This window comes from Ovis aries, chromosome 5 (genome assembly GCF_016772045.2).
Source record: "Ovis aries strain OAR_USU_Benz2616 breed Rambouillet chromosome 5, ARS-UI_Ramb_v3.0, whole genome shotgun sequence".
Lineage (NCBI taxonomy): Eukaryota > Metazoa > Chordata > Mammalia > Artiodactyla > Bovidae > Ovis > Ovis aries.
Window position 1 is genome coordinate 97,034,290 of NC_056058.1, and position 26,938 is coordinate 97,061,227.

General features: G+C 39.0%; 1 protein-coding gene across 1 annotated transcript; it reads right to left on the reverse strand.

Annotated features, from left to right (window-relative positions):
• Nucleotides 1-292: 292 nt before the first annotated feature.
• On the reverse strand, nt 293-25,491 carry LOC121819707 (uncharacterized). Its single transcript, XM_042250837.2, has 4 exons — nt 25,411-25,491; nt 18,244-18,442; nt 14,951-14,972; nt 293-833 (listed from the first exon to the last, which is right to left on the reverse strand). Exons 1-4 carry the CDS (start codon nt 25,489-25,491, stop codon nt 431-433), a joined length of 705 nt encoding a protein of 234 aa, XP_042106771.1. The 3' UTR covers nt 293-430.
• Between the last annotated feature and the right edge of the window lie 1,447 nt (nt 25,492-26,938).

Sequence of the window (26,938 nt, forward strand, 5' to 3'; positions counted from 1 at the left end):
ACCAAGCATCTAGCTTCAACAATTAATAAATCATGAAGAATATTGTTTCACCTAAATACCCACCCAATTTCTCCAGTTGCCCCAGTCAGATTATTTCGATAAAGGTTTACACATTCCAATCATTTAATCTGTAATTTTTTATACTGATGCAAGGATATTGTGTTCAGTGTTTATGTCAGTTTTGAGTTCTCATTTCCCCCCAAATAACTAAAGCAGAGGAAGTGAGCCACATTTACCAACATGTATCACCATGCTGCTCTTTTTTTTTTTTTTTTTTTTATGCTGCAAAAAGTTTTATTGTTTCCATTTGGTCCAAGGCTTGAGAGAGGGCTCCAGGGTGTTAAAAAGCTGCCTAGTGGCTGCAGAGAGGGGCTTCAGGCAGCCCTGATGTTAGGTGGGTTCTTCAATGGCCACTGGTCTCCAGAAGCTCCTAGTCGTGCTTGAGGGTAAGCCTTTCGAAGAGATACTCGCCCAACCCAGCCTGGGGACCAGCCAGCCTACGGAGGTTGGTCAGGTGGTTGCCCATCTTCTTGATGAGTTTCACTTCCTCATCTAGGAAGTGGTTCTCCAGGAAGTCACAGATGTGGGGGTCTCCGCGGGCAGAAGCCAGGCCATGCAGATCCAGCAGGGCTTGATTCAGGTTCTTCTCTACGAGAAGGGCAGCTTCCATAGCGTCCTGGGTTTTACCCCACTCATCTTGAGATGGCTTCTGCACGTCCAGGAAGAGGGTGTGGCCGCCACGCTGGTTCTGCAGTTTCAAGAGACGCTCTGATTTATGAGATAAAGGTATTGAACATATTTCAAGCTGCCTTGGTGCTTTATAATCACTATTTCTGTATATTATTTATAAAGGGCTCAAAGAATGCTTGTAGAACAAACTCAAAAAAATCTGTCATTTATGACCAATTAGGCTTATAAAATTAACATCATTATTACATATGAACAAACATTAATAATATAAAAGCTATAATAGTGCCTACCGCATAGTATCAGAATTGAATGTTATAGTGCATATGGGGCTTCCCTGATGGCTCAGATGGCAAAGCGTCTGTCTGCAATGTGGGAGACCTGGGTTCGACTGCTGGATCAGGAAGATCCCCTGGAGAAGGAAATGGCAACCCACTCCAGTACTCTTGCCTGGAAAATCCCATGGACAGAGGAGCCTGGTAGGCTACAGTCCATGGGGTCGCAAAGAGTCAGACACAACTGAGTGCCTTTATTTACTTACTTACTTAGTGCATATAGAGGACTCCACAAGTCCTCGCCTATGATGAACTATTAGATATCTGACCTTAATATTCATGTTGCTGTTTGTGATTTTGTGGTTTAACTCTAACCATAAAGGAATGAGGATCTGCAAACTTTTCTGGGGCAGACTTGTCCATTTGATCATTCATGGAAAAAGAACTCTTCAAAACCTAAAAGACAATTTAGAGCTTAATTTCTTCTGTACCAACCGGTATCAAAAATAGCCTTTTATCCATTATACTTCAACCACAGTGCTAGATCCTTAGTTTTGTTTCCTTAGTGCAGGACCTCCAAATAACTCTGAATATCAACTATGTAAATATTCTGAGAGTGACGATCAACAGCTGTTGCTTTCTTCCCCTTGAAAACTTGCCTAGAAAACCGCTGCTTAGGGAGGCAGTATACTTTGGCTGTAGGGCTTAGAGGTATAGAACAGGCTTTTGGACTCTGTGGGAGAGGGAGAGGGTGGGATGATTTGGGAGAATGACATTGAAACATGTATAATATCATATATGAAACGAATCACCAGTCCAGGTTCGATGCATGATACAGGATGCTTGGGGCTAGTGCACTGAGACGACCCAGAGGGATGGTATGGGGAGGGAGGAGGGAGGGGGGTTCAGGATGGGGAACACGTGTATAACTGTGGCGGATTCATGTTGATGTATGGCAAAACAAATACAATATTATAAAGTAATTAACCTCCAATTAAAATAAATAAATTTATATTAAAAAAAAGAATCTGCCTGTAATGCAGGAGACATGGGTTCGATTCCTGGGTCGGGAAGATCCCCTGGAGAAAGAAATGGCAACCCAGTCCAGTATTCTTGCCTGGAGAATCCCATGGACAGAGGAGCCTGGTGGGCTACAGTCCATGGGGTCGCAAGAATCAGACACGACTGACTGACTTTCACTACACTACTACTACTATACTTTGGCTCCAGAGCTCTCATCTTTATATATAAGAGTGCCACCTTGGGAGAAACTGGACAGAGAAGTGGGAGGGTGAACATAGTTCATTATTAAGAAAAAGTGCATCAGAAGATTAAGAAAAATCATTAAGGTAAAACAGAAATGAGATGTTGGATAGGTTAGATATTTTAGTAGCATAAACCACGCTCTCTCCGGCAAGATACTAGAAGTCTAGTTGGGTAATGGGCTGTAACACACATGAGGCAATTTACATAAATGTTGTAGTAATGTCTATACTTAACTTACAGACTGTTCTCCAGAGAAAACATGTAGGTGGCCAAAAAGCACATGCAAAGTCACTAACATCAGGGAAACGCAAATCAAAACTACAATTACCTATCAGCTCACACTGGTCAGAATGGCCGTCACCAAAAATGCAAACAATACTCTAGCGAAAGAGTCTGGAGGCAAGGGACCCCCTCCTTCACTATTGGTGGGAGTGTAAACTGGTACAACCAGTATGGAGAACAGTATGGAGGTTCCTTTAAAAACTGAAAATAGAGCTACCATATGATCCAGCAATCCTATTCCTGGGCATACATCCAGAGAAAACCATAATCCAAAAGGATGCACGCACCTCACTCTTCACTGTGCACTATTCACAATAGCCAAGACATGGAAGCAACTTAAATGTCTATCAATAGAGGAACAGGTAACGAAGATCTGATACATATACAATGTACCATAAAACAGAATGAAAGAATGCCATTGCCATGGCATGGATGGACCCAGAGATCGCCATACTGAGTGAAGTAAGCCAGACAAAGACAAATACCATATGATATCACTTATAGGTGGAATCTAAAAAAGTAATACAAATGTAACTTACTCACCAAACAGAAACAGAAAAGAAATGTACGATTATCAAAGGGGAAAGACTTGGGACAAATCGGGAGGTTGGGATGAACACAATCTACTGTATAAAAGACAGATGAATTATGAGGACCTACAGTCGAGCACAGACAACTCTACATAATATTCTGTGATAATCTATTTGAGAAAAGAATCCAAAAAAGAAAAAAATGCATGCATTTATATAACTGATTCACTGTGTTATATACCTGAAAGTATAACACAACACTATAAATCAACTATTCTTCAATAATTTAAAAAAATATCCTACACAAAGCACACAATACACATTAAGAAATATATCAGAATATAAATATATAATGGATCGACAATAAATGTTAGTGGTCGTTAACTGAAGTATGGTCAGAATTCATTCTCAGAAATTCTAATTATGTAACTCTAAACTAGATCCTCAAGAGTTCATACTTTAAAAAACCTCTAGGGCAAATTTTGATATATACCATTTGTTGAATGACAATAATATGAAGATTATGACGTGAGTTGCATATGATTACAAAGTAGAATACAAGATGTCTGCAAAAATGATTTTCAGGAGAGGTAGGGTGTCACTGATTGCCTTCACAGTTTGCTTGACTGGCCTTTCAAAACTATGTAAGTGACTAGTACTTACATTATTGTGGTTCAGCCACTCAGTCATGTCCAACTCTTTGCAACCCCAGGACTGCAGCACACCAGGTTTCCCTGTCCTTCACCATCTCCAGGAGCTTGCTCAAACTCATGTCCATTGAGTCGCTGATACCAACCAACCATCTCATCCTCTGTCGTCCCCTTCTCCTCCCGCCTTCAATCTTTCCCAGCATCAGGGTGTTGTCTAATGTGCCTGGTCTTCACATCAGGTAGCCAAAGTATGGGAGCTTTGGCTTCATCATCAGTCCTTCCAATGAATATTCCAGGTTGATTTTCTTTAGGATTGACTGATTTTATTTCCTTGCAGTCCAAGGGACCCTCAAGAGTCTTCTCGAACATCACATTTCAAAAGCATCAATTCTTCAGCGCTCAGCCTTATTTATGGTCCAGCTCTCATATCCATGCATGACTACTGGAAAAACCATAGCTTTGACTAGACAGAACTTTGTAAGCAAAGTAATGTCTTTGCTTTTTTATATGCTGTCTAGGTTTGTCAGAGCTTTTCTTTCAAGGAGCAAGCATCTTCTAATTTTATGGTTGGAATCACCATCTGCAGTGATTTGGGAGCCCAAGTAAATAAAGTCTTTCACTGTTTCCATTTATTCCCCATCTATTTGCCATGAAGTAATGAGACCAGATGCCATAATCTTAGTTTTTTGAATGTTGAATTTTAAGCCAACTTTTTCACTCTCCTCTTTCACTTTCATCAAGAGGCTCTTTAGTTCTTCTTCACTTTCTGCCATAAGGGTGGTGTCATCTGCATATCTGAGGTTATTGATATCTCTCCCAGCAATCTGGATTAAAGCTTGTGCTTCATCCAGCCCAGCATTTCACATGCATATAAGTTAAATAAGCAGGGTGACAATATACAGCCTTGATGTACTCCTTTTCCTATTTGGAACCAGTCTGTTGTTCCATGTTCAGTTCTAACTGTTGCTTCCTGACCTGCATATAGGTTTCTCAAGAGGTAGGTCGGTGGTCTGGTATTCCCATCTCTTTCAGAATTTTCCACAGTTTATTCTGACCACACAGACAAAGGCTTTGGCATAGTCAATAGAGCAGAAATTGATGTTTTTCTGGAACTCTCTTCCTTTTTCAAAGATCCAGCAGATGTTGGCAATTTGATCTCTGGTTCCTCTGCCTTTTCTAAAACCAGCTTGAACATCAGGAAGTTCATGGTTCACGTACTGCTGAAGTCTGGCTTGGAGAATTTTGAGCATTACTTTACTAACATGTGAGATGAATGCAATTGTGCAGTAGTTTGAGCATTCTTTGGCATTGCCTTTCTTTGGGATTGGAATGAAAACTGACCTTTTCCAGTCCTGTGGCCACTGCTGAGTTTTCCAAATCTGCTGGCATATGGAGTGCAGCACTTTCACAGCATCATCTTTCAGGATTTGAAAGAGCTCAACTGGAATTCCATCACCTCCACTAGCTTTGTTCATAATGATGCTTTCTAAGGTCCACTTGACTGCACATTCCAGGATGTCTGGCTCTAGGTGAGTGATCACACCATCATGATTATCTAGGTCATGAAGATCTTTTTTGTACAGTTCTTCCGTGTATTCTTGCCACCTCTTCTTAATATCTTCTGCTTCTGTTAGGTCCATACCATTTCTGTCCTTTATCGAGCCCCTCTTTGTATGAAATGTTCCCTTGGTATCTTTAATTTTCTTAAAGAGATCTCTAGTCTTTCCCATTCTATTATTTTTCTCTATTTCTTTGCATTGATCGCTGAGGAAGGCTTTCTTATCTCTTCTTGCTATTCTTTTGGAACTCTGCATTCAGATGCTTATATCTTTCCTTTTCTCCTTTGCTTTCACCTCTCTTCTTTTCATAGCTATTTGTAAGGCCTCCTCAGACAGCCATTTTGCTTTTTTACATTTCTTTTCCATGGGGATGGTCTTGATCTCTGTCTCCTGTACAATGTCATGAACCTCCATCCATAGTTCATCAGGCACTCTGTCTATCAGATCTACTTCCTTAAATCTATTTCTCACTTCCACTGTATAATCATAGGGATTTGATTTAGATCATACTTGAATGGTCTAGTGGTTTTCCCACCAAGGTAGCATTAATCATTTTAGAAGGACAACACATATGTCAGAGTCAAAAAATAAAGTCTTTACTAACCACAAAAAATTAGCATCTTGTTAACACATCTTTTCCCAATATATTTGGGCATTATATGCTTGGTTTGTCCTTTTTAGTCAAGCAGTTGCAGTAACTATCAATATATCACTTGCCACATAATATAAGAATATACTAAACTTCATTGTGTAACATTTTCATCTAATCTTCAACGCACTTAAATTTTTTAAATTATAGCGAACTTGACTAGCTTACATCTTGCAACAAGTCTGTACTACTTATAGTACCAAATTTTGTGAGGAGGAAGTCACTCAGTTGTGTCTGACTTTTTGTGATCCCATGGACTGTAGCCTACCAGGCTCCTCAGCCCGTGAAATTTTCCAGACAAGAGTACTGGAGTGGGTTGCCATTTCCTTCTCCAGGGGATCTTCCCAACCCAGGGATCGAACCCAGGTCTCCTGTACTGCAGGCAGACGCTTTACCGTCTGAGCCACCAGGGAAGCCCTAAATGCTCAATTTTACAACGAAATGAAATGATCATAGAGAAATCGGCCCTAACTGCTGTAGGTGTAGTTTCTGCCTTTTACTCTAATCTAAGGGACAACATTTATCTTCTGGTCTGTGACCTCTTTCCAATGTGGAGATAGAAGCAAGAGCCAATTAAATATCAGGCAAATATTTGATCATATTCTGAACCATGTTAAGAAGCTGAACTGATTTCATTTCACACTCTTGTTAAGTTGCCTGCATATCTAAGTGAACTGGGCATAGTAGAGTTCAGTTCAGTTCAGTTCAGTCACTCAGTAGTGTCCGAATCTTTGTGACCCCATGAAACGCAGCACACCAGGCCTCCGTGTCCATCACCAACTCCCAGAGTTTACCCAAACTCGTCCATCAAGTCGGTAATGCCATCCAGCCAATCATCCTCTGTTGTCCTCTTCTCCTCCCACCTTCAATTTTTCCCAGCATCAGGGCCTTTTTATAAGAGTCAGTTCTTCACATCAGGTGACCAAAGTATCGGAGCTTCAGCATCAGTCCTTCCAATGGATATTCAGGACTGATTTCCTTTAGGATTGACTGGTTGGATCTCCTTGCAGTCCAAGGGACACTCAAGAGTCTTTTCCAACACCACAGTTCAAAGCATCAATTCTTTGATGCTGAACTTTCTTTATAGTCCAACTCTTACATACATACATGGCTACTGGAAAAACCATAGCTTTGACTAGATGAAACTTTGTTGGCAAAGTAATATCTTTGCTTTTTAATATGTTGTCTAGGTTAGTCATAACTTTGCTTCAAAGGAGCAAGCATCTTTTAATTTCATGGCTGCAGTCAACATCTGCAGTGATTTTGGAGTATCATTTAGTATCATATCATCTGCAAACAGCCAGAGCTTTACTTCTTCTTTTCCAATCTGGATTCCTTTTGTTTCTTTTTCTTCTCTGATTGCTGTAGCTAGGACTTTCAGATCTATGTTGAATAATCGTGGTGAAAATGGGCATCTTTGTCTTGTTCCTGATCTTGGGGTCAATGCTTTCAATTGTTACCATTAAGAATAATGCTTGCTGTAGGCTTATCATATATGGCCTTTGCTATGTTGAGGTAGGTTCCTTTTATGCCAATTTTTTGAAGAGTTTTAATCATAAATGAGTGCTGAATTTTGTTGAAGGCTTTTTCTGCATCTATTGAGATTATCGTATGGTTTTTATCTTTCAGTTTGTTAATATAGTGTATCACATTGATTGATTTGTGTATATTGGAGAATCCTTGCATTCCTGGAATAAACTCAGCTTGATCATTGTATATGAGCTTTTTGATGTGTTGCTGAATTCTGTGTGCTAAAATGTTGTTGAGGACTTTTGCATCAATGTTCATCAATAATATTGGCTTGTAGTTTTCTTTTCTGTGTGTTGTCTTTGGTTCTGCTATCAGGGTGATGGTGGCCTCGTAGAATTAATTTGGAAGTGTTCCTTCCTCTGCAATTTTTTGGAAGAGTTTTAGAAGGATAGGCCTTAGCTCTTCTTTAAATGTTTCATAGAATTCTTCTGTGAAGCCATCTGTTCCTGGTCTTCTGTGTTTTTGCAGATTTTTTTTTTTTATCACGGTTTCAATTTCAGCACTTGTAATTGGATTGATCATAGTTTCTATTTCTTCCTGGTTCAGTCCTGGAAGATTAAGCTTTTCTAAGAATCTGCGTGTTTCTTCTAGGTTATCCATTTCATTGTCATATAGTTGTCCATGACAGTCTCTTATAATCTTTTGTATTTCTGCATTGTCTGTTGTAATCTCTCGTTTTTCATTTCTAATTTTATTGATTTGATTCTTCCCTCTTTTTTTCTTGATGAGTCTGGCTAAAGGTTTGTCAATTGTGTTTATCTTCTCAAAGAACCAACTTTTAGTTTTATTAATCTTTACTATTTTTTTTTCACTCCTTTTTCATTTATTTCTGCTTGGATTTTTATGATTTCTTTCCTTCTACTAATTTTTGTTGTTGTTGTTGTTATTCTTTTTCCAGTTGTTTTAGGTGTTAAGTTACATTGTCTATTTGATGTTTTTCTTGTTTCCAATTCTCATATCAGACAAAATAGACCTTAAAATAAAGAAAACTGCAACAGATAAGGAAGGACACTGCATAATGATCCAGGGATTGGTGTAAGAGGAAGACATAACAAATGCAACCGTACATCCAACATAGGAGCACCTCAATATATAAGACAAACACTAACAGACATAAAAGGGGAAATCGACAGTAACACAATAATAGTGTGAGACTTTATATAACACCCCACTCACACCAATGGACAGATCCTCAAAACAGAAAATTAATAAGGAAACACTAGGTGGGCCTGCGCACTAAGCGCAGGCAGCGGTGGCGGGCCGGTGAACTAAGCGCAGCTGAGCACAGCTGAGAGCTACCCCACGTCTGAAGTCAGGGACAGCTGCCCAGAGTGCCAGGCTGCAACGGCGCAGGAACGGCCGGGAGGAGCCACCCCGCATCCGAGGTCGGGGCGGCCGGGAGGAGACACCCCACGTCCGAGGTCAGGGGCGGCCGGGAGAAGCCACCTCATGCCAGAGGCCAGGGGCGGTGATGCTGAGGAGCCACCCAGAGCTCAAGGCCAGGGGCAGCAGCTGGGAGGAGCCATCCACGCCCAAGGCCAGGGCCGGTGGCCAGGAGGAGCAACCTGAGGAGCGGTGGCTGAGGGGGCACAGGAGGGCCTAGAGGAGCTATCCCACATTGAAGGTCAAGTACAGCAGCGGTAAGGAGATAGCCCTCGTCCAAGGTAAGGGGCAGTGGTTGTGCTTTGCTGGAGCAGCCATGAAGAAATACCCCATGCCCAAAGTAAGAGAAACCCAAGGAAGATGGAAGGTGCTGCAAGAGGGCATCAGAGGGCAGACACACTGAAACCATACTCACAGAAAACTAGTCAATCTAATCACACTAGGACCACAACCTTGTCTAACTCAATGAAACTAAGCCATGCCTGTGGGGCAAACCAAGACGGGCGGGTCATGGTGGAGAGGTCTGACAGAATGTGGTCCACTGGGAATGGCAAACCATTTCAGTATTCTTGCCTTGAGAACCCCATGAACAGTATGAAAAGGCAAAAAGATAGGATACTGAAAGAGGAACTCCCCAGGTCAGTAGGTGCCCAATATGCTACTGGAGATCAGTGGAGAAATAACTCCAGAAAGAATGAAGGGATGGAGCCAAAGCAAAAACAATACCCAGTTGTGGATGTGACTGGTGATAGAAGCAAGATCCAATGCTGTAAAAAGCAATATTGCATAGGAACCTGGAATGTCAGGTCCATGAATCAAGGCAAATTGGAAGTGGTCAAACAAGAGATGGCAAGAGTGAATGTCGACATTCTAGGAATCAGCGAACTAAAATGGACTGGAATGGGTGAATTTAACTCAGATGACCATTATATCTATTACTGCAGGCAGGAATCCCTCAGAAGAAATGGAGTAGCCATCATGGTCAACAAAAGAGTCCAAAATGCAGTACTTTGATGCAATCTCAAAAACAACAGAATGATCTCTGTTCATCTCCAAGACAAACCATTCAATATCACAGTTATCCAAGTCTATGCCCCAATCAGTAACGTTCAAGAAACTGAAGTTGAATGGTTTTATGAAGACCAATAAGACCTTTTAGAACTAACACCCAAAAGAGATGTCCTTTTCATTATAAGGGACTGGAATGCAAAAATATGAAGTCAAGAAACACCTGGAGTAACAGGCACATTTGTCCTTGGAATGCAGAATGATGCAGGGCAAAGACTAATAGAGTTTTGCCAAGAAAATGCACTGGTCATAACAAACACCCTCTTCCAACAACACAGGAGAAGACTCTACACATGGACATCACAAGATGGTCACACTGATCAGATTGATTATATTCTTTGAAGCCAAAGGTGGAGAAGCTCTATACAGTCAACAAAAACAAGACGAGGAGCTGACTGTGGCTCAGATCATGAACTCCTTATTACCAAATTCAGAGTCAAATTGAAGAAAGTAGGGAAAACTGCTAGACCATTCAGGTATGACCTAAATCAAATCCCTTATGATTATACAGTGGAAGTGAGAAATAGATTTAAGGGCCTAGATCTGATAGTTAGAGTGCATGATGAAGTATGGAATGAGGTTCATGACATTGTACAGGAGACAGGGATCAAGACCATCCCCAGGGAAAAGAAATACAAAAAAGCACAATGGCTGTCTGGGGAGGCCTTACAAATGGCTGTGAAAAGAGAGATGAAAAGCAAAGGAGAAAAGGAAAGATATAAGCATCTGAATACAGAGTTCCAAAGAATAGCAAGAAGAGATAAGAAAGCCTTCTTCAGCGATCAATGCAAAGAAATAGAGGAAAACAACAGATTAGGAAAGACTAGAGATCTCTTTAAGAAAATTAGAGATACCAAGGGAACATTTCATACAAAGAGGGGCTCGATAAAGGACAGAAATGGTATGGACCTAACAGAAGCAGAAGATATTAAGAAGAGGTGGCAAGAATACATGGAAGAATTGTACAAAAAAGATGTTCATGACCCCGATAATCATGATGATGTGATCACTCATCTAGAGCCAGACATCTTGGAATGTGAAGTCAAGTGGGCTGTAGAAGGCATCACTACGAATAAAGCTAGTGAATGTGAAGGAATTCCAGTTGAGCTGTTTCAAATGCTGAAAGATGATGCTGTGAAAGTGCTGCACTCAATATGCCAACAAATTTGGAAATCTCAGCAGTGGCCACCAGACTGGAAAAGGTCAGTTTTCATTCCAATCCCAAAGAAAGGCAATGCCAAAGAATGCTCAAACTACCACACAATTACACTCATCTCACATGCTAGTAAATTAATGCTCAAAATTCTCCAAGCCAGGCTTCACCTATATGTGAACCGCGAACTCCCTGAAGTTTAAGCAGGTTTTAGTAAAGGCAGAGGAACCAGAGATCAAATTGCCAACATCTGCTGGATCATGGAAAAAGCTAGAGAGTTCCAGGAAAACAGCTATTTCTGCTTTATTGACTATGCCAAAACCTTTGACTGTGTGGATCACAATAAACTGTGGAAAATTCTGAAAGAGATGGGAATACCAGACCACCTGAGCTGCATCTTGAGAAGTCTGTATGCAGGTCAGGAAGCAACAGTTAGAACTGGACATGGAACAACAGACTGGTTCCAAATAGGAAAAGGCGTACATCAAGGCTATATATTGTCACCCTGCTTATTTAACTTCTGTGCAGAGTACATCATAAGACACGCTGGACTGGAAGAAACACAAGCTGGAATAAAGATTGTCAGGAGAAATATCAATAACCTCAGATATGGAGATGACACCCCCCTTATGGCAGAAAGTGAAGAGGAACTAAAAAGCCGCTTGATGAAATTGAAGGAGGAGAGCAAAAAAGTTGGCTTGAAGCTCAACATTCAGAAAAGTAAGATCATGGCATCTGGTCCCATCACTTCATGGGAAATAGATGGGGAAACACTGGGAACAGTGACTGACTTTATTTTCTGGGGCTCCAAAATCACTGCAGATGATGACTGCGGCCATGAAATTAAAAGACGCTTCCTCCTTGGAAGAAAAGTTATGACCAACCTAGACAGCATATTCAAAAGCAGAGACATTACTTTGCCAACTAAGGTCCGTCTAGTCAAGGCTATGGTTTTTCCAGTGGTCATGTATGGATGTGAGAGTTGAATTGTGAAGAAGGCTGAGTGCCGAAGAATTGATGCTTTTGAACTGTGGTGTTGGAGAAGACTCTTGAGAGTCCCTTGGACTGCAAGGAGATCCAACCAGTCCATTCTGAAGGAGACCAACCTGAGGATTTCTTTGGAAGAAATGAAGCTGAGGCTAAGCTCCAGTCTTTGGCCACCTCATGTGAAGAGTTGACTCATTGGAAAAGACTCTGATGCTGGGAGGGGTTGGGGGCAGTAGAAGAAGAGGACAACCGAGGGTGAGATGGCTGGATGGCATCACGGACTCGATGGACGTGAGTCTGAGTGAACTCCGGGAGATGGTGATGGACAGGGAGGCCTGGCGTGCTGCGATTTATGGGGTCGCAAAGAGTCGGACACAACTGAGCGATTGAACTGAAGTCTTAAATGATACATTAAATGAGATGGATCTCATCGTTATCTTTAGGACATACCATCCAAATGCAGAAGAATATACCTTCTTCTCTAGTGCCCATCAAACACTCTCCAGGATAGACTATATATTGGGCCACAAATCAAACCTCAGTAAATTGAAGAAAACTGAAATCATATCAAGCGTCTTCTCCAACCACAATGCTATGAGACTGGATATCAATTACAAGAAAAAAAGCTGTAAGAAACACAAACACATGGACATTAAACAATACATTTCTTAATAACCAACAGGTTACTGAAGAAATCAAAAGGGAAATCAAAAAATTTCTAGAAACAAATGACAATGAAATCATAACAACTCAAAAACCTATGAGATGCAGCAAAAGCAGTTCTAAGAAGGAAGTTTTGAGGCATAAACCTTTTTTAACAAGATATCAGGGAAGTCAATTTACTAATGATTTATGGATGCTCATCTCACATCTTTAAATTAAACTAAACACCTGGTAGGGCTGAAGTTCTGTACTCAGTACTTTAGAATTGTCCCTGAACATTACATTACAGTGAGAAAATAGTATTATGTAAAGCATAGAAAAGGGACTCCGAGCCTACCCTGGAAAATTTCAGGATATTTTTTATACAACCTTTTCTCATTAATATCTATCTCAAGTATAAGTGTATAATTACATGTATAAGTTCATTATTGTTAAATTACAAGGTTCATGAGGATGGTGAATAGCCGTTGTTGTTGTTGTTGTTTTTAAACATCTTTAGCTCCTGAGTCAACCGTACTATTTGGCATATAGTAGACACCCACTCCTGGAGAAGGTGATGGCACCCCACTCCAGTACTCTTGCCTGGTAAATCCCATGGATGGAGGAGCCTGGTGGGCTGCAGTCCATGGGGTCGCGAAGAGTCGGACACGACTGAGCGACTTCACTTTCACTTTTCACTTTCATGCATTGGGGAAGGAAATGGCAACCCACTCCAGTGTTCTGCCTGGAGAATTCCACGGACGGGGGGGCCTGGTGGGCTGCCATCTATGGGGAAGCACAGAGTCGGACACGACTGAAGCAACTTAGCAGCAGCGGCAGCAGCAGCAGACACTCTGTAAAATATATAGCAAGCAATGTAAGTTGTCTAAGTTGTGATCAAAAGATAAGCTGAATTAGCTGGTTAAAAGTTTGCTGGGAAGGGTGAGGTTGAAGTGAAAGCAAGATGGGGTAGGGTATTTGTGATACAGCAGTGTTGCATTGGGTGGAGCTCACAGGCCAAGGTATGAAGCCTGATAGGAGAGTGGTGCCACATGTGATATAGTTCCAAACAGGGCGTTTCTGGATATTGAAGCTTAAGTCAAACAGGTTTTATCCAAAACACTGACAGGCTATGTTTCCCTTGATAAAGAGCCAAATCCATGCCTGAAGGACAAAGATGGCATAAACTTGCACTGATGCTATCACTACCTTCTTAAATAAACCGAACAGCCTTAATTATTTTGTCACCCATCAAAGCTAACTGTCAAACTGAAACAATATGGTGTCTGAACAATGTATTTAAGCCAAGAATAGAAACATTTTTGCTGAGCTTGTTCAAGGCAAGAGGAGGCTTCAAAAGTGTTTCAACAGGGAGGTAATAGCATCAAATGTGTGGTTTAGCTTACTTTTGTGGTAGAAGGTTGATAAGAGATACAGCAAGCAGTAAGAGTTTATAAAGTAAATTTAATAATTTATAAGAAATACAAATAAAATATATTAAAGAAAAGTGACTGTCACTTCTTTTGTAACTGATGATTAATTTATCTACTGCCGTTTTAGTCCATTTTCTAGCATATTTATTTTTTGTTTTTTATTTCTTTTTTCTCCTTTTTAATTCTTCGTAGCAGATCTTTTAGTTTATTTTAATTTTATAAGAAACTTTTTTTTGCTATGTATGTACTCATTAAGATTACAAAGTATTGGGCATCTGTTCCAGAAACTGGGTTAATATATTGGTATCCACAGTCTTTCATAAAATGGCTTATTCCTTCAAGCCTTCTGATAGAACATTCTCTCATAGTACATGAGCTGCTCTAGATTAAAACAGCTTACTTTGGGTTTAACTCACTGATTAGTATTTTCTTACAGAAAAAAAATATAATACATCCTGTTAAACAATTCCCTCTGATCATTTTCATTTTACTTATCTGGAAAGAATGAAATAAATTAATTACAATATCTCCATTTTAAATTATATTTCTTACCAAATATAAATCCGCATATATCCTAAAGAAAGGTTTAGTATGTACTTGAACTCTCAGACATGCTTAATTTTATTCCAATGCATTTTTTTTCAGATAATTTTGATGAACGGAAGATCAACTGCCTGTATATATGATTTTCTTTTTCATTTGCAATGCTTAAAAAACTGAGGTTTACAACAATGTTGTCTTACCAAAATACATTGCAGTGAAAACTAGAGTCAAAAACCCAAAGACTGTCAAACACAAAACTGTAAATCAGAGACTGAAAGTTTGATTTCACTATTTTCTAGTATTTCTCACTCACAACCCGTAACGAAGTTGTCGATCTAAAAAAAAAAAAACCACACCAAGTTACAGACATTTAACAGATTGCAGCTTTGTTCTTGGTATTTCCATAGCAGAGAGTTTCCATTTTTCTGCTTAATGATTTCCAAATAGTCATGCCTAATTATACTAGTACATCATTGGTCAAATATTTTCCCCATCATCACTTTAACAGTGTTATCTACTTAAATTTAAGCTTTATTCATTCTTTCCTCAACATTATTTTCAGTGTCCTTGAATACAATAATATGCAAATAATCTGATTCGCATGATATTTTCACCCACTAATTTTAGCATCATCAGTGGATCTTATATACAACATTTCTTTCTTTGGTATTTTCCTAAGTGAAAATTTATTTTATCTATGTTTTATTTTGATGTTCAAATTGTCTCAGTTTTGGCCACTGAGATCTCCATGTTGGTGCTACTGTCCTTCTTTATGACTGTACATTTTTGAGTACTTCTTTAATTGGGATCCTGATGTTCTAGGCTTACTCTATAATTTCCCTAATCTCGCAAGATTTTTCCAAGGCTCCATTTGTTTATTATTTTTTTTTCTGTTTGTTTGTTTTAACTGGAAAATAGTAATTGGAAATCAGGATTTGGACAGTAGGTGTGACCACTGCCATCAGGTACTAACACCAGTCTATCACCACAGAGATCACTCTAACCTTCCTCCTCTCCTTATTCATAATTATTTTCTCTAATGATGTGAAATCTGGCTGTCATGCACAATATATTTATTAACTGCAGTAATACACATACTTGAAAATAAAGGTGTTTCAGAATAACAAATTTCTGTGTAAGAAACAAACTTATTAACTAGAATAAAATGCTTTAAAGATTTTAAAATCTTAAGCCTTCAAACATACAGTTAAAATACTGTTTACCAAAATTATATGTTAGTTCTTTTCTTCTCAACGGTCTTCACTAAACTTTGTAATTCGCTTGTGATATCATTAGGTTACTTTGTTACTGTGTGCAGTCAACACCAGGTCAATCTCTTCTCCCTCCCTTGCTGATTTTAATTATTTATACATGGAGGTAGGGGGTATGTGATGCATGAACATGGTCCTAGTAATAACTGCCATGCAAATGGGATCACACACTTGTTTCTTTGAAAGTGAAAGTGAAAGTGAAGTCGCTCAGTCGTGTCTGACTCTTTGCAACCCCATGGACTGTAGCCTACCAGGCTCCTCCCTCCATGGGATTCTCCTGGCAGGAGTACTGGAGTGGGTTGCCATTGCCTTCTCCACTTGTTTCTTTAGGTAAGGTCATGTATGTTAGTAGTTTGTTCAATATCACCAAATGTCCTCCAGGAGAGAGGTACCAAATCACATTCCCACCAGCAATGTATGAATACATCTGTTTCTCTGTAAAATCATAATTTTAAAATTTTTGCCATTCTGATAGGGGAAAGAGTTTGAGTTTTCCTTTTAGGAACCATGTCTGTTTTCTGAGTATGTATGGATTTCCTGTTCATGTCTTTTTTCCCATTTTTCTTCTTGGATTGTGTTTCCATGTTGTTTTTAAGACTATATTGTATATTAGAAATATGAAATCCTCATGGTTAACATTCTATTTTCTCTTAGTTTTCACTTGTTTTTCAGTTTTCCTTTCAATGTTAATCACAATGCAACTTTTTAAACACATAAAATGAATGAATCATTTATTATCCTTGGATATTGAGTAAACACTAAAAACTTCTATATCTATACCAAGGTTAAAGAGAAACTCACCCATGATTATTGTTTTATCTGTATGGTTTAATTTTTTAACCTTAGATCCTTAAACCATATATGTTTTATCCTTTTTGTGGATAAGATATGGATCATATATGATTTATTAAAGAATAGATTTTTACTCCAATGATTTCAGATTTCATCTACATTTCCATATATTTTGGTCTATTTCCGAGTTTTTTATTTAAATCCAATACTTTACTATATATATATGTGTGTGTGTGTGCATATATATCACTTTTTAGAGATATTATAGTATGGTTTAATATCTGGTAGGTGTTTTTCAAGTCTTTTGCAATTTAGTCTATGGGGAAATTTTGCAAGGAAGTGCACCAAGGAAGTGCATCAGATTTTTCACTGAATAAACAAAGGCATACAATTTTTGGAATAATTTAAACATCCAAAGAAATAATAACATAGTTGTGATTTTTCAGTAAACATAAATAGTAAGATTAATATGTTGTACATGTGAAACTAATACAACACTATACATTAACTATATTTCAATAAACATTTTTAAAATATTAATATGTAGTAAGACCACTGCTTTGTCAAACCACTGACAGAATGAATTAGTACTCAGTTACCAAATATTTCAGTTTTATTTTTAAAATTAATGACCCCTAATAATATTTTTAATTTACATAAATATGTTAGTCAAAGGATTTTGAGCCTGTGATTACTTAAGCATTTTGCTTTTTTTAAAGAATCTAGGTGAAAAAAATGGGTTTAAAAAACAATAGAGGGGTAAATGTAGACACAGGCATACATCATTATATTGTGCTTTGCTTCACTGCATTTTACAGATACTGCTTTTTTCACAAATTGAAGCTCTGTGGCAACCCTGCGTCAAGCAACTAAATTGGTACCATTCCTCCAATAGCACGTGCTCCCTGCAAGTCTGTGTCTCACATTTTGGTAATTATCATAACATTTCAAGCATTTTCATTATTATTGTATTTGTTATGGTGAGCAGTGAACAATAAGCTTTGATGATATCATTACAACTTTTTTTTGGGCACCACCAATCAAAGCCATGAAAAATGGCAAACAATCAATTAATGTGTGCATTCTGACTGCTCCACCAACAGGCAGTTCTCAATTTCCCCATGTTTCTCCCTGTCCTCAAGCCTCTGTATTCCCTGGGACACAATATTAAAATTAGGCCAATCAATCACCCTATAATTCCTCTAAGTATTCAAGCGAAAGGAGGAGTCACACATCTCTCACTTCAAATCCAATGCTAGAACTGATTAAGCCTCGTGAGAAAGGCATAGCAAAAGCCAAGACAGCCTGAAAGTGAGGCCGCTTGCACCAGTTAGCCAAGTTGTGGATGCAAAAGGAAAGTTCTTGAGGGATATTAGAAAGGCTACTCCAGTTTGACACACAAACAATAAGTGGAACAGGCTTACTGCTGATATGGAGAAAGTTTCAGTGGTCTGGATAGAAGATAAAAATCAACCACAGCATTCCCTTAAGCCAAAATCTAGTCGGGAGCAGGCCCTAACACTCTGTGGTTAAGCGTATTAACCATTCAATTCTATGAAGGCTGCAAGAGGTGAGCAAGCTGCAGTAGTAGTCTGTAGCCAACAGATCTGGTTCTTAAGGTTGAAGGAAAGAAGCTGCCTCCATAAAGTAAGAGCCAGACCAAGCAGCAAGTGCTGATGTGTTGATAGAAGCTGCAGCGAGTAATCTAGAGGATCTATGATAATGAATAACCGTTGGCGACACTAAACAGCAGATTTTCAATGTTAACAAAACAAGGTTATATTGAAAGGTCCCATCTAGGGCTTTCATTGTTAGAGAGAAGTCAATGCCTGGCTTCAAAGCTTCGAAGGACAGACTGAATCTCTTGTTAGGGGTCAGTGCAGCCCACGACTTAAAATTGAAGCCATTGCTCAATTAGCATTCTGAAAATTCTGGGCCCGTAAGAATTATGCTAAATCCATTCTGCCTGTGCGCTATAAAGCCCAAATGACAACACATCTGCTTACAACATGGATTGCTGAATATTTTAAGCCTACTGCTAAGACTTACTGCTGGGGGGGAAAAAAAAAAAATTCCTTTCATGATATTGCTGCCCATTGACAATACACCTGGTCACCCAAGAGCTCTGATAAGGATGGGCAAGGTTATTCATGTTGTCTTCATGTGCAAACATAACATCTATAGTGCAGCCCGCAGATCAAAGAGTCATTTAGAATTTCAATTGCTGTTCTTTCACAAACATTTTGTACAGTTACAGCTGTCATAGATAGTGATTCCTCTGATGGACCTGGGCAAAGCCAATTGAAAACATGGAAAGGATTCAGCATTCTAGATGCCATGAAGGACATTCATGATTCATGGGAAGACCTCAAAAAAATCAACATGAGTGAGTTTGGAAGAAAGTGATTCTAGCTCACATGGATGACGTTGAGGGCTTCAAGATTTCAGCAGAAAAAATAACTGCAGATGTGGTAAAATTGCAAATTAACTAGAAGTGGAGGGTGAAGATATGACTGATTGCCAAAATCTCATAATAAAACTTTAATGGCTGAGGAGTTGCTTCTTACAGATGAACATAGAAAATGGTTTCTTCAGATGGAAATTAGTCGTGGTGAAGATGCTGAGAAGACTGTTGAGATAACAAAGGGATTTAAAATACTACATAAACTTAGTTGCTAAAGCAGTGGCAAGGTTTAAGAGGATTAAATTCAATTTTGAAAGAAGTGCTATTGTGGATAGAATGCTTTCAAACAGCACTGCATATTAAAGTGTCCATGAAAGGAAGACTTCACTGATGCAGCAAACTTTATTGTTGTCTTACTTTAAGAAGCTGCCACTGCCACCCCAGCCTTCAGTCAACAGCCATCGACATCTGGGTAATGCCCTCCACCTGCAAAAATATTACAACCCCCTGAAAGCTCAGATGATGGTTAGCATTTTTAGCAATAAAGCATTTTTTTAAATCAAGGTATGAACATTGTCTGTTTAGATATGCTATTGTACACTTAGCTGGAGATGGAAAAGGCAAACCATTCCAGCACTCTTGCCTGGGAAATCCCATGGTCGGCTATAGTGTGGTGTAACCAAAACTCGTATATGCACCGGGAAATTAAAAAAAAAATTGTGTGACTTGCTTTACTCTGATATTTACTTTGTTCTGGTGATCTGGAACCAAAGCTATAATATCTCCGAGGTATGCCTCAATAGAGACAAATGTGTGTGTGTGTGTGTGTGTGTGTGTGTACAAACATACACACACCGGACTATTGTTAAATCATAAAAAAGAGTGAAATTTTGCCAATCTTAACAACATGGATGGACCTGGTGGGTATTATGGTTAGTTAAATAAGAACAGACAGAAAAAGACAGACACTGTATGCTTTCACTTATATGTGGAATCTAAAAAGTAAAACAAAGGAAAAAATATAACAAAACGAAAACCAACTCACAGAGAACAAACTGACAGTGACCAGAGGGGATAGGGTTAAGTGAAGGAGATTAAGAGATACAAACTAACAGGTTTAAAATAAATAAGTTACAAAGAACTAATGTACAGAACAGAAATTATAGCCAATATATTAAAAATAACTTTTATGGACTATAGTCTATAAAAACATTGAACCATTATGTTGTACATCTGAAACTAATACAATATTGTAAATCAACTAAACTTATAAAAAATAAAAGTGTAAAAGTTTATTATTCAGAGAAAGAGCTTGATACAGAATGGTTTTCGATTTCTCTTTTATGTTGTCCTAAATATAACTAAAATTTTATTAACAGGCTTAACAATTATTTGTTAAACTCAACTAAGTACTATACAATATTCTAGGAAAGAAGAGAGGAGTCAATTATGGCTTTTGGATTTTCAGTTGAGTTGGTAGGTGGTTTGATGATGCATACTACTGAATTGGGAGAAGGCAATGGCAACCCACTCCAGTAGTCTTGCCTGGAAAAGCCCACGGACGGAGGAGCCTGGTAGGCTGCAGTCCATGGGGTTGCTAGGAGTCCCACACAACCGAAGCGACAGCACCAGCAGCAGCTACTGAATTGAGGAAGAAAAGCTCAGATCAGAACCAAAAGTATATATTGCCTCCTTATGCTTGAAATACCTTGACAAGAAAGTAAAAAAGTTAAGATGTTAATGGATATGTTCTTATGCATTTTGAACACACTGGAAAAAACTGTTGCTAAAAATACAAATAGATACACACATTGGAACAACGTATACAAGACGGCAGAGACTGAAAACATGAACTACACTTCATATAGGAAGTCCTGCTGGAGAAGGCAGTGGCACCCCACTCCAGCACTCTCGCCTGGAGAATCCCAGGGACCCAGGAGCCTGGTGGGCTGCAGTCCATGCGGTCACTAGGAGTCAGACACGACTGAGCGACTTCACTTTCACTTTTCACCTTCATGCATTGGAGAAGGCAATGGCAACCCACTCCAGTACCCTTGCCTGGAGAATCCCAGGGATGGGGGAGCCTGGTGGGCTGCCGTCTATGGGGTCACACAGAGTTGGACATGACTGAAGCGACTTAGCAGCAGCAGCAGCAGCTGTGATAGGAAACAAATGCAGAAATAACTGGATATTTAATTGACATCAAGGGGAGATTTAAAATGTTTTATATATATACATATATATATATATAAAATATTTGTCCCAAATGACTTTCAGAGAATTTCCTAAGCATCTGTTTACTGCTATTAGTATTATTTTTCCCTGTTAATATAGTTGAAGTAATATATAAAAGGCCTACTAGCTAATGCTCATAAATATTGCAAAGTATTGACTACAAATATCGCATGGGTCAATCGATATTCCACCTGAAACAAATTATCCTAGATTAGCATCTGATTGTCTTGGGTTTTCCTAAATTGTTACCTTAAAATTTAATGAACTCTAGACATTAAATAGGAGTTTAGAGATAAACAGGAAAAGGATATATTTTAACTCCATAGTTTTCTTTATTACTTCTTTCTTTTATTATCTGAAACTACCATCTGCTCAATTTCATATTACAGTTATTTGTTTTCCCTTTTAATCTGACTTAAAATTCAATTATGATCTCACCTTAATTAAAATAGCAAGAACTTTATGAACATTATTATTAATACTAAATGATGAGTCTCTTGGTACATATATATTTCATATGCATAGGATCATAAATATTCTAAAAGAAGTTGTTCTTTGTACAAATATTCGTGAAGATAAATAGAATGTACTGAATCCTTTTTAAGAATCTGAACTAATTTCTCTGTTGGTTGATTTTGAAATGTGATTATATGACAGAGGCAGGCCGTATAGGAAGTGTTCATCTGGTTTTTTCATGTGCACTGCCTGCTTTTCTGTGTGATACGTTTAGGGTAACCAATCATCCAGTTTGCCTAGGACTATCGGATTTGAAAATTGAAAGCCCAGTCCAGGAAACCTCCCAGTTCCAGGCAAATTGGTGCAGTCTGTCACCACACATTCTAGAAATCACTTTTATTTTAAAGATAAGATATAAATTGCTAAAAAAAACATTAAATACTTTAACGTTAGTGATCTATTCAGTGTAACACATCATGTCTTCATCTTGAAAAAAACAGTCTATGAAGTCTGTATTAAGAATTATTTCAAACCTGTTTTAGAAAGTGTGCTGGTTCAAAGAAAGAAATTACTATTTTATAACAGAGATGTGCAATACAATCATATGGTTTTCTTTTTCTGAGCTACTGTCTCTAAACCTACGCTGAATCAATACTTTTCAATTTGTTTTCAACGTTAAGGTTTTTGCAACTAATGTAACACAAAAGTACAGACCACAAAGAAGCAAACTTATAAAGTTCTTAAATCTGGAGTTGAGAGAAGGGGTATGTGGTATATGCTCTATTGCTCTGAAGAAACAAAAAAAAAGCTTTTTCCCTACAACTAAAGAAGCAGAAAGTCTCATGACAGTTACTAAATGTTGCTTACATCTTTTCTCAACAGTGTCTATCATCTGATGAGATTATAAATAGCCAAGAATTTGCCAACACTCAGCATTTTGTTATTGATTCTCACTGCTGACAAAGATCACTTTCACAACACAATGAATTTCAATAAAACTCTAGGACATGTCCTAGGAGAGATTCGAGAAGACAGAAAACAGTAATGGTAAGAGAAAGCTTAAATGTGGCCTTTTCCTTAATTTGGGGAGGTGGTCAATAGTGCAAAGAAAAATAGCCTGTTTGAGGAGATAGCATCAGATTGTAAGTTATTAAAGAAAATAAAAATCTGACTGTTTCAACAATTGGAGAATTGTTTCACCTGCCTTTCATGGCAAAGCATATTATCAAACATGCTACAAGATATCCCTGATGGTCTTGAGAGGGTTGAGGTTAGATCAGCCTCTGTAGGGAAGCCAGGGATCTCCAAGAGGCAGGAGGAAATAAATTGCAGGGAGCAGACTTTTTTATTTTCTTTCCCTACACAAGATTAAAAGAGCCTCCTTTTATTTATATATATATATTTATTTTATTTTATTTTATTTTACTTTACAATACTGTATTGGTTTTGCCATACATCAACATGAATCCACCACGGGTATACACGTGTTCCCAATTCTGAAACCCTCTCCCACCTCCCTCCCCATACCATCTCTCTGGGTCATCCCAGTGCACCACCACGTATATATGGAATTTAGAAAGATGGTAATGATAACCCTGTATGTGAGACAGCAAAGAGACACAGATGTGTAGAACAGTCTTTTGGAATCTGTGGGAGAGAGACAGGGTGGGATGATTTGGGAGAATGGCGTTGAAACATGTATAATATCATATAAGAAACAAATCGCCAGTCTAGGTTCAATGCAGGATACAGGATGCTTGGGGCTGGAGCCTCCTTTTAATTCTGTGCTGCCATAATGGCATTTGGTTCCACCTGAACTTAACTATTTTTCAAACCTTGAGCTGGTAATGGCTCAGCAAACCTATACCTCTCACTCATGGAAATGTTTTTCTTAAGCTATGTTAATGAAACTATGTATTGGCTTGGAAATCTGCCTTTCTTCAAAATTCATGTCAATTTGTTTTATGGCCTGGGGTGACTCAGTTCAGTTCAGTTCAGTTGCTCAGTCGTGTCTGACTCTTTGCAGCCCCATGAACCACAGCACGCGAGGCCTCTCTGTCCATCACCAACACCCAGAGTCCACCCAAATGCATGTCCATTGAGTCTATGATGCCGTCCAACCATCTCATCCTCTGTCGCCCCCTTCTCCTCCTGCCCTCAATCTTTCCCAGCATTAGGGTCTTTTTCAGTGAGTCAGCTCTTCACATCAGGTGGCCAAAGTATTGGAGTTTCAGCTTCAGCATCAGTCCTTCCAATGAACACCCAGGACTGATCTCCTTTAGGATGGACTGGTTGGATCTCCTTGCTGTCCAAGGGTCTCTCAAGAGTCTTGTCCAACACCACAGTTCAAAAGCATCAATTCTTCATTGCTCAGCTTTCTTTATAGTCCAACTCTCACATCCATACATGACCACTGGAAAAACCATAGCCTTGACTAGACGGACCTTTGTTGGCAAAGTAATGTCTCTGCTTTTAAATATGCTGTCTAGGTTGGTCATAACTTTCCTTCCAAGGAGTAAGCATCTTTTAATTTCATGGCTGCAATCACCATCTGCAGTGATTTTGGAGCCCAGAAAAATAAAGTCAGCCATTGTTTCCACTGTTTCCCCATCTATTTGCCATGAGGTGATGGGACCATAATCTTCATTTTCTGAATGTTGAGCTGTAAGCCAACTTTTTCACTCTCCACTTTCAATTTCATCAAGAGGCTTTTTAGTTCTTCTTCACTTTCTGCCATAAGGGTGGTGTCATCTACATATCTGAGGTTATTGATATTTCTCCCAGCAATCTTGAATCTAGCTTGTGCTTCCTCTAGCCCGGCATTCCTCATGATGTACTCTGCATAGAAATTAAATAAGCAGGGTGACAATATACAGCCTTGACGTACTCCTTCTCCTATTTGGAACCAGTCTGTTGTTCCATGTCCAGTTCTAACTGTTGCTTCTTGACCTGCATATAGGTTTCTCAAGAGGCAGGTCAGGTGGTCTGGTATTCCCATCTCTTTCAGAATTTTCCATATGCCAATGCTGTCTCAAAATGCATACGTTAGGCGAGAACTCTCTGGTGCAACTCTCTCAGTCATGAGGCTGCTAATCAGCAGCTTGCAATGTGGGAGATCTGAGTTTGATCCCTAGGTTCAGAAGATCCCCTGGAGGAGGGCATGGTAATCCACTCCAGTATTCTTGCCTGGAGAATCCCAAGGACAGAGGAGCCTGGCAGGCTGCAGTCCATGGGGTCACAAAGAGTCAGACATGACTGGGGGACTAAGAGCAGCAACAGGTAGATAAGGCCTCACTAAAAACTAGCAAGGGGGTATCTTTTCTGACCCTTTCTGATGTCTACATCAGAAGCTTTCTCTATCCCCTTTATACTTTAATAAAATCTTGCTGCACAAAAGCTCCAAGTTATCAAGCCTCTTTTCTGGCCCCAGATCAAAATTCTCTCCTCTGGAGGCAAAGAATCCCAGCTTCATTCATGGAAACTTTTCATTCCAAATAAAAATTCAAGATTCTCAGGACACAATTATTATATTCAAAATGTAATTTATCTCAAGCAGTCAAGTAAGCTACAAAACCAAAGCACTCTACATACTCTGTTCTTCTACAATCACCATACGTTAAAATTGGTCTCCAAGGCACCGCCAACTTGTAGATCTGTGAATGCCCCACATTCTTCTCCTACTGTTGTCAACTCCATCCACCCTGCTAGACAGCATATCTCCAAAGGATGCAAACCATCTCATTATCTCCCTCATTCCTATATTAGGTGGAATATTCTGAAATTTTAATATGAATCACTTTATAGTTTTACTATATATGTTCCTGTAATTATATATATATATATGCACATCATCACCTTTTAATAGCAATGATAACTTTCATTAAGTACTTTTTATATATCAGATGCTGTGCTAAACACTTATATTTATTATTTTATTAAAAACAATTCAAGGCAGTTTTTATTATACATATTTTACATATGAGAAAACTAGAAGCTCAGAGGGATATAGTTATGTGCCTCATTCAGACAACTAAAGATGATGGATTTAGAGGCTGTAACCAAGATTTTACCATGTTAGACTATAAATTAAAATGATATGTGTATACACACACAGAGATTTTCACTTTCTTACTCAAAGAAAGCACTCAGACAGGTTTCTATGCATGATTGAGATCTTTTATCAGGAAATTAGAAAGTGTACTGTGACTCAAAATCAGCCTACGTACTTTATAGCCCTCTAAATAAGTTTATCCATTTCTTGGCCAAACACAGCAAAGACAGTGGTAAATTTGAGTAAGGTAACCTTGGCCACCTCATGCAAAGAGTTGACTCATTGGTAAAGACTCTGATGCTGGGAGGGATTCGGGGCAGGAGGAGAAGGGGACAGCAGAGGATGAGATGGCTGGATGGCATCACCGACTTGATGGACGTGAGTCTGAGTGAACTCCAGGAGTTGGTGATGGACAGGAAGGCCTGGCGTGCTGCGATTCATGGGGTGGCAAAGAGTCAGACACAACTGAGCAACTGAACTGAACTGAACTGAACTTCAGGAAATCCAGAAACTTCTCAAATCTTGTTCTTATTTTTTTTACACAAAGAGCTTAGGAGACTCTCAGCCTGCCCTAGAAAAGACAAAGTTTTAAAATAATATATAAGTATCTATGTATGTAGGCTTCCCTGGTGACTCAGTGATAGAGAATCCGCCTGCCAGTGCAGGAGATGTGGGTTCGATCCCAGGGTGGGGAGAAGGGAATGGCAACCCACTCCAGTATCCTTGCCCAGGAAATCTCATGGACAGAGGAACTTGAGGGCTACAGTCCACGGGGACCCAAGAGAGTCGGACATGACTCAGCAACTAAACAACAATCGATGTTTGTATATGACTCATGTCTATAGAATTAGAAAAATGATACAATCGAAAGTGGTTCTTTTGCTCCTTTACTGCTTGCCCATTTTTGCTCCCCAACTAACCCTGAAAGAACTGAATCATAGAAATGAGATCACTAGCCAATTTAAACTAACTCCAGACTTAATGCTCTCCTGAACACACACCACACCTTGTCTAAACTGTTGATTCCTTCCTTAAATAAAAAGTAAGAATTAAGAAATAAATTTTTAAAAAAGAAGGAAGTTTCCATGTTAC